Source organism: Kryptolebias marmoratus, linkage group LG12, assembly GCF_001649575.2.
Source record: "Kryptolebias marmoratus isolate JLee-2015 linkage group LG12, ASM164957v2, whole genome shotgun sequence".
In the NCBI taxonomy this organism is placed as follows: domain Eukaryota; kingdom Metazoa; phylum Chordata; class Actinopteri; order Cyprinodontiformes; family Rivulidae; genus Kryptolebias; species Kryptolebias marmoratus.
In genome coordinates this window covers 24,368,188-24,384,345 of record NC_051441.1, presented here as the reverse complement: position 1 = coordinate 24,384,345, position 16,158 = coordinate 24,368,188, and the positions used below count along the sequence as shown (strand labels likewise).

General features: G+C 39.6%; 2 protein-coding genes across 2 annotated transcripts in view; both read left to right on the top strand.

The window, feature by feature from the left end:
- Positions 1 to 721, top strand: part of prrg2 (proline rich Gla (G-carboxyglutamic acid) 2) — a 10,745-nt gene extending 10,024 nt beyond the window's left edge. Inside the window, exon 7 of the mRNA XM_017437248.3 lies at positions 344 to 721. Within this exon, the coding sequence (XP_017292737.1) occupies positions 344 to 386 (43 nt within the window). The 3' untranslated portion in view covers positions 387 to 721. The remainder of the gene's footprint in view (positions 1 to 343) is intronic.
- A 3,106-nt stretch (positions 722 to 3,827) lies between these two features.
- The window catches only part of prr12b (proline rich 12b), a 72,495-nt gene continuing 60,164 nt past the window's right edge, over positions 3,828 to 16,158 (top strand). Inside the window, exons 1-3 of the mRNA XM_017437258.3 lie at positions 3,828 to 3,910; positions 10,493 to 10,650; positions 11,558 to 11,719. Coding sequence (XP_017292747.1) covers positions 3,828 to 3,910; positions 10,493 to 10,650; positions 11,558 to 11,719 — 403 coding nt within the window. The remainder of the gene's footprint in view (positions 3,911 to 10,492; positions 10,651 to 11,557; positions 11,720 to 16,158) is intronic.

Genomic DNA, 16,158 nt, shown 5'->3' with positions numbered 1-16,158 from the left:
GGGGGGGGGGGGGGGGGGGGGTAGCATAAACATGGGACATAAACAGAGCATCTCATGCAGTTTAAAGCCCGGAACACCACAGTTCTGAATTGAGAAAGCTTTAGAAAAGTCTGGAATTTCAAACTGGATTTTTTTTTCTGCTGTGTGTCCTGTCTCCCCTGCATCTTGTTCCCTTCATGTGTGTATCTGTCAGAGTTGTATAGACCATGTGCCTTTTTTGTATTCGTATCTCACCCAAATCAGTTCATAACATGATATACTGCAGCTGTTTTCCTGGAACAGAAATCCCACAGATCTTTTTGGATCATGCTGGGATAATGATGTCCTCTCTTTCTACCCACAGGGGGGCGCCATCAGCACCTGCTGATCCAGGAGAGGACAACTGAGAAGACTGCCTGCCTCTTCCTTGTATCTATAGGCCTGATGAGTGAACTTTGTATATTTGCTTCTTTTAATATATAAATGAACACAAGCCCTGAATGCTTACTGCTTGTGAAATATTGTGCCTGGTGCCTTTCAAGTATGATGGATTATATTTTATTTCATTTGTATTGGAGAACGTGGTTTTTGTGGTTCATCCAGCACCGCTCCACATCAAAACACAAGAAACATGACAGTCATCCATCCATCCATTTTCTTTACCTGTTTCTCCTTTCTGAATCGCAGGGAGCTGGTATCTCCAGCAGTCACTGTGTGAGAGGTAGGGGACACCCTGGACAGGTCTCCAGTCCATCACAGGGACACATAGAGACAAACAATCATTCACACTCTCTCTAACACCTAGTGACAATTTAGTGTCACCAGTTAACCTAACATGCATGTTTTGGTCAGTGGAAGGAAACCAGAGTACACAAACACATGCACAGGGTGAAAATGCAAATTCCATGCAGAAAGGCCCCAGGCTGGGATGCAACAGCTCTAACCACTGCGCTGCTATGTCGCCCGAAACATGACAACCAGCTCATTAGTTCTTGAAAGAAAAAACCCTGGAATATTGTTTTTACAATAAATGATATACATTTTGCATGTGCCTCCAGTGCTTTTAATTCAGTTATAAAAGTCAGTAAAGCTATAAAACCATGTGCAGCTGGATTCTCCTGTTCGCTGGGTTTGTGTGTGTGAGACAGAGGTTTTGCTTCAGTTCTAATTTAGCTGATATGTCTGTATATGTTCATTTCTAGGTCAAGTATGTTATAAACAAAATAAATAGTGACAGTGGATTAGCTACGAAAAGTAGAACTGTTATGTGATTTAATGATTTGGCTTTGTCATTTTGTTTGTTAGAATTGTTTTTTACTTCATTTTATCTTTTACAAACATAGCTGACATATGGGTAGAACTAAAATCTAGTGTTGGCATGGTTATTTTAGTTGTAGCTGTTTACAGGTATGTACAAATACATGTACGGACAAATTCGCTTGCACTTGTTTCTTGAAAGAAAGAAAAAACTACAATGATCAATGAAACAACTTGAAAGTGAAAAAATAATAAGAAATTTATGAAAATCAGTTATTGCTTTGGAATTTTGGTTCAATAATAATAATAATGATAACAATAAAACTGGCCTTGCCCCCCAAAAAATGGGAATGATATCCTTAACCTAATATTGTTGCACAACCTTTAAAGACCATCACTGTAATCAAATGATTTTTGTAACTCTCTCTGAGACTTCTGCTCATCTGCACATGTATGTTTTTACAGTATTACCAATAGTTAATGCTATTTTACAAATTCAGATTTATTTTCACAAATATGCACAAGTTGGTGCACATCTCCACTATTCATTGCCTCACTGCTGAGTCTTTTATGACAACATAAAAGTATGTATTCTTGTGTTATATTTTTAGAAATCCAATCTTTAATCATAAAAAGATGGTAAAAAATAAATAAATAAAACTAATTGCACTGTATTTTGTATGCCTGGTATGCAGTGTAACTCTTACGAAATATATTTCTCTGGATGTTCAAGAACAACATGACTAACTTAGGAGTAGGAGCATTAGGAGCTCCTGAGCTCCTGAACGGTGAACTGGTCAATGTAACCTAGTTTATAATTGTTTCATTGTCTAAAGACATCAGCATTGCTTTCTCAGTGCACATGAATATGTACACTTCCAGGTTTCTTTTAGGCTAAAGTGCTTCGGACAGCACATAAACAACCTAAAATTTTTAGCCCAAAACAACCTTTATTAGTAAGTTTTCTGCCCTGAAAGTTTGGTGCCCCTCCCCTCTCCACCACCCCCACCTTCATATACACACCCCACTCTTTAACCCATCTGTACACCTGTGAAGGAGCAAGGTTTCAGCTGGAAACACCCCACACCCTATTAGCAAAACTTAGCACAAAAAGTAAGGACATTTGTGTTTGGTTGATTATTTCTTTGTTGTAAAAATTCATCTTGGCAATAAATTGTTATAAAGTTGTGAAGCCTGTTAAATTTGTTGTTCAGATATGAAAAATAAAGGGGTAAATAAATGAGATTAATCTAAATATTATCTGTCTTTCCCATAAGAAACAGTTCAGTCTGTTTGGTGGGTTCTCCAATGCTCTGCTGCTCTGATAACGAGATCTTAAGTAAATAAGTATTCCCTTCTTATGTCTGCTACAGTTTAGTAGTTAATAAGTAATATATTTTGTCATGTATGTTTCTGTTGTAGTTTTGCATTATGGTGATATATTGAATACGGTTCCAATTCATGCATCCAGGTTGGATATAATAAATTATATGTTTCTAAGTTTTAAAGAAAATGGCTGAAGTGTTAAACCTTCCTCAGTGTCAACAGTGACTACTTAACTAGTAGTCTGTATTTAGTGATATTACAACTTTTACTTTCTCTTAATAAAATGGTGCAACGGTGCTGGGATGCTGCTTTCACTTGCACTCGGACATCTGAAAACTATTCGATTTAGGCTGTAGGCTATAGGCTATGTATTTCATTTTATCTGCCTAAAACCGGAGTGGCACAGCCTGGGCCAGTCGGATTGTAGGGGTGACACAAGCCCCAGGGCCACGACTCTGGCCCTGCATGTGCAGGACAGGCTCTGCCTGCATGAGCACACGTCCTTGTCGGAGGTCTACCTGTCCACTGTCCTCCTCCCTTTCCTTCTTCCACAACAGCGAGACACCTTCTCAGCAGCAACAGGAGCGCTGCACAGCACAGAGGAGCGCAACTCTCCAAATTCACCCCACTTCCCAAACTGCCTGGACACGCATTAGAAAAGTCGTCCAGGGCGCAAATGTCAAATAAGTTTTCTTTCGAGCGCTCCGCCCTGGCGCTCTTATCACAAACCCCGCTCCTGTTCATGAGGATGCTGGCGGCATCCTGTCAGATATTACAGATCACACGTTTTGTTTGTGTGAGACAGGGGGGGGGGGGGCAATCAGACCCTTCCTCTTTAAAAAATGGCGTCTTGTGAACAAAATGAGCGAAAATAGCTCTAGTGTTGCAGCAGCCGCAGCTTCTCCTCCTCAGAGCCTGGAGAAGGCGCAGCATCTGCTCTGCGGCCCATCAGCTCCACACAGCAGACAATAGACAGGCAAATATGAGAGGGGTAGGGGTGGGGGGTGCTCCTAGCTGCTGTGACTCTCCCTCCTCCTCCTTCTCCTCCTCCTCCTCATTCCTCCGAGTCTACAGGCTCGTCAAGCAGAGAAATAAACAGACTCGAGCTCTGAGGAGAGAGGACGTTCCTCCTCCTCCTCCTTCTCTCTCTCTCTATCTCTATCTCTCCCCCCTCCCTCCCTCCCTCCCCCTCTCCCCCTTCACCACCCCTCTTCTCTCCCTCTCACGCGCGCTATCTGTCCATCTTCATCCAGCCCGGTCTTTCCATGGAGAGGAATTATCCCGCAGCAGGATTTGGAGACCTCGGGGCTGGGACGGGATGGACTTACGACAGATCGGCAAAGGCGAGGTAAGCTCCGGAACATCAGCACCATCATCATGATGGAGGTGGGGACGGGTGGGGGTGGGGGGGCTGTCTCTAACTTAAATGCATGGATCCAGACGGAAGGTTAATAGTGATACGGAGGGGGATGGGTCGCTGACAACCGAACCTGTAATAATAATTATAAAAACACTGACACAAATCTATTTAAGATTACATGCAGGCTCCATCATTGCATTGTCTCCGCTGCACCTTTTGTCTGCCCGCTTTTTTTTTTTTTTTTGGACTTCACCAGTCCGTGACAGGTTGCAGCACCGACGTGTCTCAGAAAGCAGAACCAGTGCGGTGTGCGAATCCGCTGCCAGGTTGCCAGAAACCCGCTTCGCATGTCTCCCAAATCCCGTCCCCAGGTGTGTGGAGGAGCGCTGCTCAATGAACTTACGCAGCTGTAACGTAAAGGAGGGGGCGCGACGCTCACTTATTAGTAAACAATACTTTAAGGTCACGTGACCGGGCTGTCATGTTAATTAAACGTGGGCTAATTGAAGTTAAAACCGTGGCACAGACGCCTTGCTAATATTAGCCTAGTTTTCAGTCCGGCAGCGATAGGTTTCAGCTCGGTATTCACCAGTTCTGTTAATGTTAAAACACCAGGAGGACACGGTGTGCAGCCGTCCTCCCATCTGTCATACAGGTTAGCATACAGGCTAATTATCTACACACGGCATTCAGCGACAACCTGATGATTGTTGATTCAGGGACGAGTGTCTCCTTATATGTTAAATGACAGCACGGCGCGCGGCCTCGGCTAAGTTAGCAAAGCTTCTGTTAGCTTTGCTGCACGTTAGCGGTTAGCGGTCGCCTTGACAACCACATCAGTCAGACTCCATCAGAGGAGGGGAGCTCATTAAAGCTACAGGAAGAGCGCATACCTTTACATCAGCAGTACCGGAAACACGAAAACAAAGCAATTAAAAAAAATTCCCAGTTCGCAGAAAGTAGAAGGTTAGGGAAAATTAAATCTGGAATAAGTGCAAATGTATACATGTATTTGTGGGTCGCTTTATGTTTTTTTTTTTTTTAGTTTGTTATCCTGTGAGTCACTTCACACATCTTCCACATGTACAGACAAAAACCTAAAAAAACATGAATAAAAGTCACTGCGTTTATTAGAAGAAATAAATCAAGTCACAAATAAATATCCAACAAATCATTTTTTTCTCCAAGATTTTAGTTTTCATCACCTGCAGCCAGGAGGAGAAAGGTGGTTATAATATTTCTGCATGTGTCTGTGTGCATTATGTCTATTAGTAAAATATCTAATGAACCAGTTGGCGAATTTTGATCAAACTTTCACAAATTATTTTCAAGGTTTGAACAAAATCACTACAACTTCATCATTGATGATGGAGTTGTAGCATGATGACCTTAATCTGAAAAGGAAAAGCAGCGGGCCATATGGGAGGAATGCCTTTAGTTATTTGCGCTTGTTACTTTCTGTGTGTGTAGGTGTCCAATTTTAAGTTGTAATAAAAACAACCTAAAACTGGACACAGACACACACATGGATATCTGCGATAAAGTTGGTGTAACTGTGTGAGTTGCAAGAGTACGGGTCTCCTAGTTTCTCTGATTTGAAGCTTGACTGATTCTAACGTCAGTGTTTGACAGATTTAGTTCAGGTGTTTTATCCAGCCTGAAGCAGCCACAGCAACAAATTTTGTTCAGCAATTAAGCACTTATCAATTAATTTGTTGAATCTTACAGAGGCTTTATTGGGAGATGTTTATGGGAGGTTTTGATTGGTTTTATTTATTTGTTACCACCTGACGGTGACATGGTGTTAATCTTTTGTCCATGTCTGCGTGTCTGTGCCACACCTAAGTGACCTTAGGAAACACAACATTTGCTAGAACTCAGCAAATTCTGCAGATATTGAGCTAAAATTTGGTAGCTGAGGGCCACCCCTAACACATACTTTGTGTTCTAACTGTTCACACAAGATCTTTGCTTAAAACTTTAGCAAGAACTGCTGGAGCCAATCGTATCTGTCTGTTAGCAAATGATCTCAAGATTTTAATGAAACTGTCAAAAATAATCATAGTATAATGTCAAATACTTAATCAGTCAAAGTTTATTTCTGTAGTATGTTTTTAAAACAACCCTTGCTGACCATATTGCTGTACAAAATTTAAACTATAAAAGCATTGCAGGTGAACTAAAACACAATAATCCTCATAAAACAAAATGATTTTAGATAAAATAAATTTGCACAGTGAAACCAAACAATTGAAAATCAAGATATTTTGTTCAACTAGATCTCCAACTGATTTATGTTGGAGTCATCCCAATTTAAGATGGCCTTATCAAACACTAAAATGGCTTTAACGCAGTCAATTTTACAGATAACGAGTTAAGATTTGGTGTAGTAGTAGCTGAAAATCATTCACAACACATACTCTGAGTGCTACTCATTACTCCAAACATTTGGTATAAAATGTTACAATCTATATTGTCTGTTAGCAGTTAACTCTCAGTAAGGATTTGATTGGATTCTCTGCTGAAATCAAAATGTGTTCTTCTACCAAACCTGCTGCAATATTATCACCCACCACAAAGATGAAGGGATTATGTTTTTGCCCTTGTGTCTGCTAATTATCTCATGAACCACTGGATGGATTTGAATGAAACTCTCAGATAGTAACCTGGATACACATTTACAACTAATTAACTTTTGGAGTCAACTCGATTCAAGATGTCTGCCACAGCTAACCTTAGGAAACACCAATATGGCCATAACTCAGTAAATTATGCAGCTGTTGAGCTAAAATCTGGTGCGGTAGTAGCTGAGACTCATTCACAACGAATACTTTGAGCTTTACACATTACACTAGATTTTTTTCTTAAAACTTTGGTATCAACTGTTGAAGTCATCCATTTTTGTCTGTCAGCAAAATATTTTTTGACTACTGGATAAATTTCAGTGAAACTCAAAGTAATTATTGGATGTACAGCTAAATCAAATTAACTTTTGGAATTAATCTAATTTAAGATGGCTGCCACAGCCAACCATACTTGGCCAACACAAATATGGCCATATCTCAGTCAGTTTTACAGATACCGAGCTAAATTAAGGCTAAAGTTATGCTTATTTCACCTTAAAGTACAAATCAGCTTGAGCATCCTTCATGTGTCAAAAAACAGCAGTTGGGGTGAAGGTGGGAACCGGGGCAATAGCCAGACTTTAAAAAATACTGAGGTCAACCACGCATTATCCCCCTGCACATCAGGTTCAATGAAGACTAAAACTTAATTAAAATAGAAGCATTTATTTAAAAGAAGTGACTTGAATGTGTATATGACATGTATTTGTGTGTGTTTCATGGGGCGCGATGTCATCTTAAGCAACAGAGGATTCGGGGCACAACCATGACGAGTCACTGAAATGACATGAATTAGTTTATATGAATGCTGATTGTTCATGCTGCACAAACACATTCAGAACACAAGATTTTAGCATAGATTTCAACTTTTTATCAAATACCAGTAAAGTGTTGTAGTTTTGGAGCTGGACCAGTTCTAGTGTGGTCCGGATGTAAAAAAAAAAAAGTGCTAAAATGCCCCTTTATTGAGGTTTCACAAATTAGATTAAGGTTTCACAGATCACACACTTGGTTTTAAATGTTCTGCAATCAGTGCAGAATAATTTGGTCCAGGTTTGAAGTGTCTAGGTGTTGTAGTTTTGGAGCTGGACCAGCACTAATGTGGTCCAGATGCAAAAAAAGTGCTGAAGTCACCCTTTATTGAGGTTTCACAAATCAGATGAAGGTTTCACAGATCACACACTTGGTTTTAAATGTTCTGCAATCAGAGTAGAATATTCTGGTTCAGGTTTGAAGTGTCTAGGTGGTGTAGTTTTTTAACTAGAGTAGATTAAAGATGCTGAAGGTAGTGAAAAATTAGGTGGAATCGCCCTTTAGCCATTTTCCGAATCAGAAGCTGAAATTGGAAACTAACTTCAGCTTCGTGGAATTGAAGGAGAATATTTTTAGCAAGTTACCTTAGATGTGTTTAACCGTAAGTGGCGCTCTTCTTCTTCTGGTCTTTATTTTAGCAGTAAGGTAGCAAAGCTGCGCTCTTCTTTGTAGACATTGAGTTTGGCTGCAGCTGCACACAGTTGCAGTGCCTCCTACAGTCAGGATGTGAGATCTGCTTTTATCAGACGTCAGTAGCTAAAGTAGAATACAATGAGTAATGACATTCTGATTGGTGACAGATGAAGTGAAAAACATGGATTATCTCAGAACAATGGCACCTGAAGGTGGGTGAGATGTTATACATGGAAACTGTCCGGGAGTCCTTGGAATTGATGTGATGAAAACAGAGAAAAATGAGCCAAGTAAGGATCTGAGTGTCTTCGATGAGGGCCTCATCTTGATGATTAGACAAAAAATATTACAGATCCATATCTGCAGTGTTTGTAGGATCTTCCTGACTCACAGTGGTCAGAACAGGAAAAGTGATCCATAGAGGAAAAACAGGTGACGCTCACAGCCAAGGGTTGTTACTGAGATAACTGTGCTGTCTCATCTAATAAATGCAAACAATATCATTAATCTTTAAATGTTATTATTATTAATGATTTATATTAATTTTCCATAAGTTCATCAAATTTTATTATTTTATTCATTATAACATCTCCTAAATTAGTTGAAGAATCTTTCATGTTGTCATTTACATCATTCTATAAATTGACTCCATGTACTGAGATATACTTTGGCTTTAATGAACCCTAAAATCTAATTTCCTCCTCTGATTTTCACCCCTGGAGACAAGAACTTCTGGGAGACAAGAACTTCTGTCAGTTATTTAGCAGCTATTTCTTTTTAGCTTTGTACAAAACTAACAAAGTTTAGAAAATATCTAAATCTTTAAGTTTCAATATATTTGACTTTATAAACAGACTGTTTCCTAAAATTCATTTTGTGTAAAATTCGTATTGCTTTTTTTTTGTAATATAAGCAAAGATTTACTGTACTTCTACAACTGTTACCTTCTGAAGTCAACCCAGTTCAAGATGGCTGTCACAGCTAATTACCTTTAGCCTACACAATATGACTATAACTCAGGTTTATAGATATCAAGCTAAAAATTGGTGCGTTAGAAGCTGAGACCGATTCTCAACACATTTTCTGAGTGCTAGCACATCTTGTGATATCTTACAATATTGCATGAAATCACGCAGAACATTAATTACAATGTTTTACCAAAATGGCTGCAACTGTTCTTTCTTATTATAAGATGATCTTAGTTTAAAACTCTGACATGAAAGATGATGGGTGACATGCAATCCTTCAAGTAATACTAGACTTTCAATTTCGACAAGGTTTTATTTGTTTTTATGACTGTAAGTGAAATTGTTTTCTTGTCTTTCTACAATATTAAAATTTGGTTTAATAGTTTGATTTGACTAGTTTCATCTTTTTGTTAGGCACTTTGTAATTATTTTTGTTTATGAAAGGTGCTTCTATATATAAACTAGAGAAACTGTATTTACTGCTGATTTCTGAATGACTTTGATGAAGTTTGCTGAAAAAGATGAAACTGAAAACACTACTTTTAAGCTAAAATTAGCAAAACAGTATTTGAAAGTCAAAAGTGGCAAAACACTATCTATACACAACCTGACTATAGCATAACTCTAGGTAAAAGTAGCAAAACTCCAGTGAAAAGATAAATATAACAAAAAGGCTAGATCATGGTTACATTTGAAGGAAAAAGGGGGAAGCTTGCAAGCCTGAGAACACCATCCTGACTGTGAAATACAAGGGTGGAAACATGTTGTGGGGTTGTTTTGCTGCAGGAGGGACTGGTGCACTTCACACCATAGATGTCATCACGAGTAAAGAACATTATGTGGAAATATTGAAGCAGCATCTCAAGACATCAGCCAGGAAGTTAAGGCTTGGGAACAAATGGGTCTTCAAATGGACATTGTNGGCAGAATTAGTTACAAAGTGGCTTAAAGACAACAAGGTCAGTGTTTTGGAGTGGTCATCATAAAACCCTGATCTCAATCCAACAGAAAATTTGTGGGCAGAGTTGAAAAGGTGTGTGTGTGAGTAAGGAGGCCTTCAAACCTGACTCAGTTCCACCAGTTCGGTCAGGAGAAATGGGACAAAATCACAGCAAATTATTGTGAGACGTATGTGGAAGAAAACCCACAACAACTGACCAAAGTCAGACAGTTTAAAGGCAATGCTACCAAATACTAAGTATTTATAATCTATGTGAATGTTTTTGTATAGTGCCCTAGGATTACTTTTGTTGTGACTTGAAACTATAATAATAAACTAAATTGAATTTAGCAAAAATAAATAATTTTGGTAAACCTAATTGATCTAAAACAGGAAAGGTTTAGTCTGATTTAATGTCAGACAGTGAGAAAAAAATTTGTTGTTTGTTTTTATACAGTAGATGTCGACATCTGGTTTTAACTGTATTTGACTCTCTGACACTTCTGCTTCTGATTCAAGATAAATCTGATTTTTTTTTTTACTGTGTTTAAATGGGATTATAAAGCTCACACTGACTAAACCTGTTCTTTAGCCTCATGTATGGGAGCTCCAGGTCAACCCACCCAGACTCAGAACTTTTCCACCGGCAGGCCTACGCCACACCTCACCCCCTCCAAGGCTATGCCACCAACCACCACCCAGGGAGCTCGAGGCAGGGTGGAACGTGGGGCGCTGCAGGGCGTACTCTCGGTAAGGTTTATCTGTTCAAATTAAAATCTGTTCTTCTACCAAACCTGTTGCATTATTATCACCCACCACCAAAGATGAAGGGATTATGTTTTTGGCTGTTTTGTGTGTGTTCATGTGTTTGTGTGTTAGCAACATATCTCATGAACTGGACATATTTTAATGAAACTCTCAGTAAGTAATCATTAGATATCCTCCTACAACCGATTAACTTTTGGAATCAACCTCATTCAGTAGGCTGCCACAGCTAATCAAAGATCTTGCACAATCTTTTAGTGAGTTGGAGATGGCTCTCAAATACTGCCACAACAAATTTGAGTTTAATGTCTGTAAATTTAAGAGTTATAGCCATTTTGTGTCATTTAACGTTAATCAGATGTTGCCAATATCTTAAATCAAGTTGAATCCAAAGGTTAACCAGTTATACATGTACACCTAATGATTATTTTTAAAAGGGTTTCAATTCATGGTGGTTCATGAGATATTTTACAAACACACAGGCAAAAACATTACTGTATTGTCTACTTTTTGCCTTTCTGCGGCAGGCGAAAAAAAAAATCACTGTTCAAATAAGTGTTGCATGTTGTGCTTTTAAACAGCTATACAAATCAGTGTTTGTAATAAAAATGTTCCCCCCAAAAAGAGATTTTTGTTTCTACAGATGGTAAAATTATATTATTGTGTGGTGTGTGCAGTGAAGCAATATGTAAATTAATGGCATCACAAATTAGTTTCATAACCAAACAAATGTGACAAACTAGCCAAATATCAATTATTACTTATCTGACTCTTAATCTGCTACTGTACTTTAGAAAATTAGTACAAGAAATGGAAGTGAACTTTTAAGACATGAAAGTGTTTATATGTTGATTCTGTAAAATATGAGATGATGGTGATGTTTTGTTGTCAGGTCTGTCTGGGCTGTTTGACGCCAGCCTCCACCACGCAAGCCCCTCAGGTCCCGACTCCTCCGTCATGAATCTGATTTCAGCCCTGGAGTCTCGGGGTCCACAGCCCTCACCCTCTGCCTCCTCCCTCCTTTCTCAGTTTCGGACACCCTCCTGGCAGACTGGTGAGCGTTTGTTGTGAAAGTGTAAATAATCACTCTATTACCAAAATTACAGTGCCTTGAAAAGGTCTTCACCCACTTTGAACTTTTCTATGTTTTGTCATGTTACAACCCCAAACTTCAAAGTACTTTATTGGAATTTTATGTGATAATAGTGCATAATTGTAAAGCATATGGGAAATGCCATGTTTTCACTTTTTTTTTTTTTTTACAAATAAAAATTTGAAAAGTGTGGCGTACATTTGTATTTACCACCTTTACTCTGATAGTTCAAACTAAAATTTAGAGCAACCAGTAACCTTCAGAAATCAACTAGTTGGTCCTTCCATGCCAATGGCAGAATGAATTGTTATTCACCTTTCAAAAGGTCTTATGCCTATCCTTATTTTTATTCTTTGTCACCTTAAATCGGCCCAATCTGTCCGATTGATTCAAAATAGCCACCAGAGCTATCCATCCATCCATCCATCCATCCATCCATCCATCCATCCATCCATCCATCCATCCATCCATCCATCCATCCATCCATCCATCCATCCATCCATCCATCCATCCATCCATCCATCCATCCATCCATCCATCCATCCATCCATCTTATTCCACTTATCCAGGGTCGGGTCGCGGGGGTAGCAGCCTAAGCATGGCTCAAGACCATGGCCATAGATTTGGAGGCACTAATCCTCATCCCACCCGTTTCACACTCAGCTGCGAACCACTCCAGCAAAAGCTGTAGATCACGGCCCGGTGAAGCCAATAGGACCACATCATCTGCAAAAAGCAGAGACGCAATCCTAAGGTCAACAAAACCGATGCCCTCGACACCTTGGCTGAACAGAATCGGTGACAAAGGGCAACCTTGGCCGAGTCCAACTTTCACTGGAAACGAGTCCGACTTACTGCCGGCAATGCGGACCAAGCTCTGACACCGGTCATATAGGGACCTAACAGCCCGAATCAAAGGGCCTGGTACTCCATCCTCCCGGAGTACCCCCCACAAGATTCCCCGAGGGACACGGTCGAACACCTTCTCCAAGTCCACAAAACACATGTAGACTGGTTGGGCAAACTCCCATGCACCCTCAAGGACCCTGCTGAGGGTGTAGAGCTTAAGAGTATGATCCCTCTGTAGTTGGAACACGCTCCCCGATGTCCACGCGATATTGCAGAGTCACGTGAGCCAACACAACCCTACAACATCCAGGGCCTTAAGGAACTCTGGGCGAATCTCATTCACTGAGGAGCTTTTTAACCACCTCTGTGACCTCAGCACTGGAGATTAGAGAGCCCCACCCAAAGTCCCAAGGCTCCGCCTCCTCAATGGAAGACATGCTGGTGGGATTGAGGAGGCCTTCGAAGTATTCCGCCCACCGAGCCACGACATCCCGAGTTGAGGTCAGCAGCACACCACCCCCACTATAAACTATAACATGGAAAACACAAAAATGGCTATAAGTCATCCATCCATCCATCCATCCATCCATCCATCCATCCATCCATCCATCCATCCATCCATCCATCCATCCATCCATCCATCCATCCATCCATCCATCCATCCATCCATCCATCCATCTTCTTCCTCTTATCCGGGGTCGGGTCACGGGGTAGCAGCCTAAGCAGGGAGACCCAGACTTCCCTCTCCCCAGTCACTTGGGCCAGCTCCTCCGGGGGAATCCCAAGCAATCCCAGGCCAGCCGAGAAACGTAGTCCCTCCAGTGTGTCCTGGGTCTTCTTCTGGGCCTCCTCCCAGTGGGACATGCCCAGAACACCTCACCAGAGAGGTGTCCAGGCTATAAGCTGACTCTATAATTCAGTCTTTTTTTAAATATCATGAGCTAAAATGTGGTGAATGGAGTTGTCAGTGATCCCCAAGACCTTAGACAACTGCTTAAACATCCTTCAGTTCCTTGATTTTTGCCATAAACTATTGTTAGAAAATGTCTTTTAGCAAAATATCTCCTGAACCACTGGACAGATTTTTATAAATCTTAAAAAACATAATCTTAAATGAACATCGCAAACTCATTAACCTTTGGAGTCATTCTGAAACAAGACGGCCACCACAGCTACCTCATCAAACACAAAACTGACTATAACTCAGTAATTTTTAAAGATACTGATCTAAACTTTTGTGTGATAGTAGCCGTCAATGGTACACTAGACATATTGTGACTGCTAACAGATCCCTTAGGTTTTTGTTTGAAACATTCCTATAAAATGTTAGGAATAATGTTTGTTACCAAAATATCTCAAGAACCATCTGGCAGATTTTAATGAAGCTGTCAGAAAGTAATCAGTGGACACACGTCTACAACTAATTAACTTTTAGAGTCATTCTGATACAAGATAATTGCCATAGATAACTTTGAAAACACAAAAATGACTATAAGTCAGTCATTTATACTGATTCATAGCTATAATCTGGTGTGATCATAGCTGTCAACTTTCCCTAAGACATACTGTGAGGGCTAAGAGATCCTTCTGTTTTTTGTTTTGAACATTCCTGAAAACTATTGAAGAGAAAGCCTGTTAGCAAAGTACCTTCTGAACCACAGAACAAATTTTAGTGAAACTCTCAGAAAGTAATCATTATATGTATGTCTACAGCTGGTTAACCTATGGAGTCATTATGATTTAGGATGAGGAAACAAAATCACACACCAAGCAACAGGCCCTTTCACAATTTCTTTAGTTAGAAACTTTAGTTAAAAGGGCCAAATTGGAGTCCATACCTAAATCTAACTGACAACCTGGCAAGACTTGAAAACTGCTGTTTACAGCTGTTCTCCTTCCATTACAAATAAACTAGAACTATTTTGCAAAGCAGAATGTCTCTAGATGTGCAAAGCTGGTAGAAACATATTCCTTGCATCTGAATTTGCAGTGAACACTGGTTCTAAAATGTAAGGACAAGAACAGAGCTACATGAGATCTTCAAAGCTTGGGATCTTGTTTTTATAAGTGACCATTGCTTTAAACATCTCAACAACTTTATCTCTGACCGCAGGGACGGCTGGTATAAGTGGGCTAGTAGGGCTAAGCCCTCCATGGCATTTACAATAAAGATGTTAAAATAAGCTACTTGAAAAAAACAACTTAAACAAGTCTAATAAAATTAGAGATGAAAATAAATCTGACCGTCCCGTTCACTCAGAGTAGTGAAGTCACTTTAATTCATTCTTAACAAAAAAAATCTTTGAAATAAGTCTTAAAATAATATGGTATTTTCTATAAAAATAATCAGCTTTTATAACAGAAATCATTCCATCCAGCCATTTATTTTCTTTACCCACCTTTTCAGAGCTGGTGCCTATCTCCAGCAGTCATTGAACAAGAGGTGGGGTAGACCCTGGACAGGTTGACACAGAAATGACTAACATAAATATTTATATTTATATTTATGTTTTTTAAAGCCCATTTCCACCAAGTTGTCATGTCATATTTAATGTTAAAAAAAAGTTTTCAATTATCTTGATCAGGGACGGCTGGTATAAGTAAGGACAGTAAGGACAAGAACAGAGCTACATGAGATCTTCAAAGCTTGAAATCTTGTTTTTATAAGTGACCATTGCTTTAAACATCTCAACAACTTTATCTCTGACCGCAGGGACGGCTGGTATAAGTGGGCTAGTAGGGCTAATCCCTCCCTGGCATTTACAATAAAGATGTTAAAATAAACCACTTAAAAATAATAACTTAAATATAAATACATTTTAGAAATAATATAACACATTTTGTTAAATTTACAACAAAACTGGTGTCAAACTGCCTGGGGAAAATCCCAAGGTCTTTCCAAAGGGCTAAATTATGACAGCCCCGTTCCGTTCCTGTCTGTCCTGGTTCAGAATGATTGACAGATGTCTTGCCACGCCCCCTCGGTTTGTGGCTCATTGGGGCTAATTTTGGTCTGCCCAGGGTCAGCCCGCGGCCACATGATTCATCCAATCAGAATGGATGTACAATGACATGCCTCTAGCGCGAGTGTATGTGGGCATGGTTTGGCAAACACTGAGTAGGTGCGATGGCGAGCAATATTAGCAAAAACGAGGTCATTAACCTTTCGCATCCCAGAAAAGTTGTCAGAGTGAGCTTCTCTTTTAATAAGGTAGGCCTCATTTAAAAACATATTGTGTCTTGTTTCATTTTATCAGTGTGATTGTGTCAAAGAGTGTTGAAACCCTTAATGCAGGGGAATAACGTTGGGCAACTGACAGAGGCTCTATGGTCTTCGGTGTGCTTCTGTGGTCGTTTGTCATTTTTTGATCTTAAAAACAACCGTAAAACTGTCAATTTATAGCAGTTTTTTTTTAAATTGAATGCTTCTGTTGTTGGAATTCAATCTGCAGCAGAGAATATATATATACCACAGAAAATAATTCACTGTGTAGAGGAAGTGGGTATAAATATACAGTATATATATATATATATATATATATATATATATA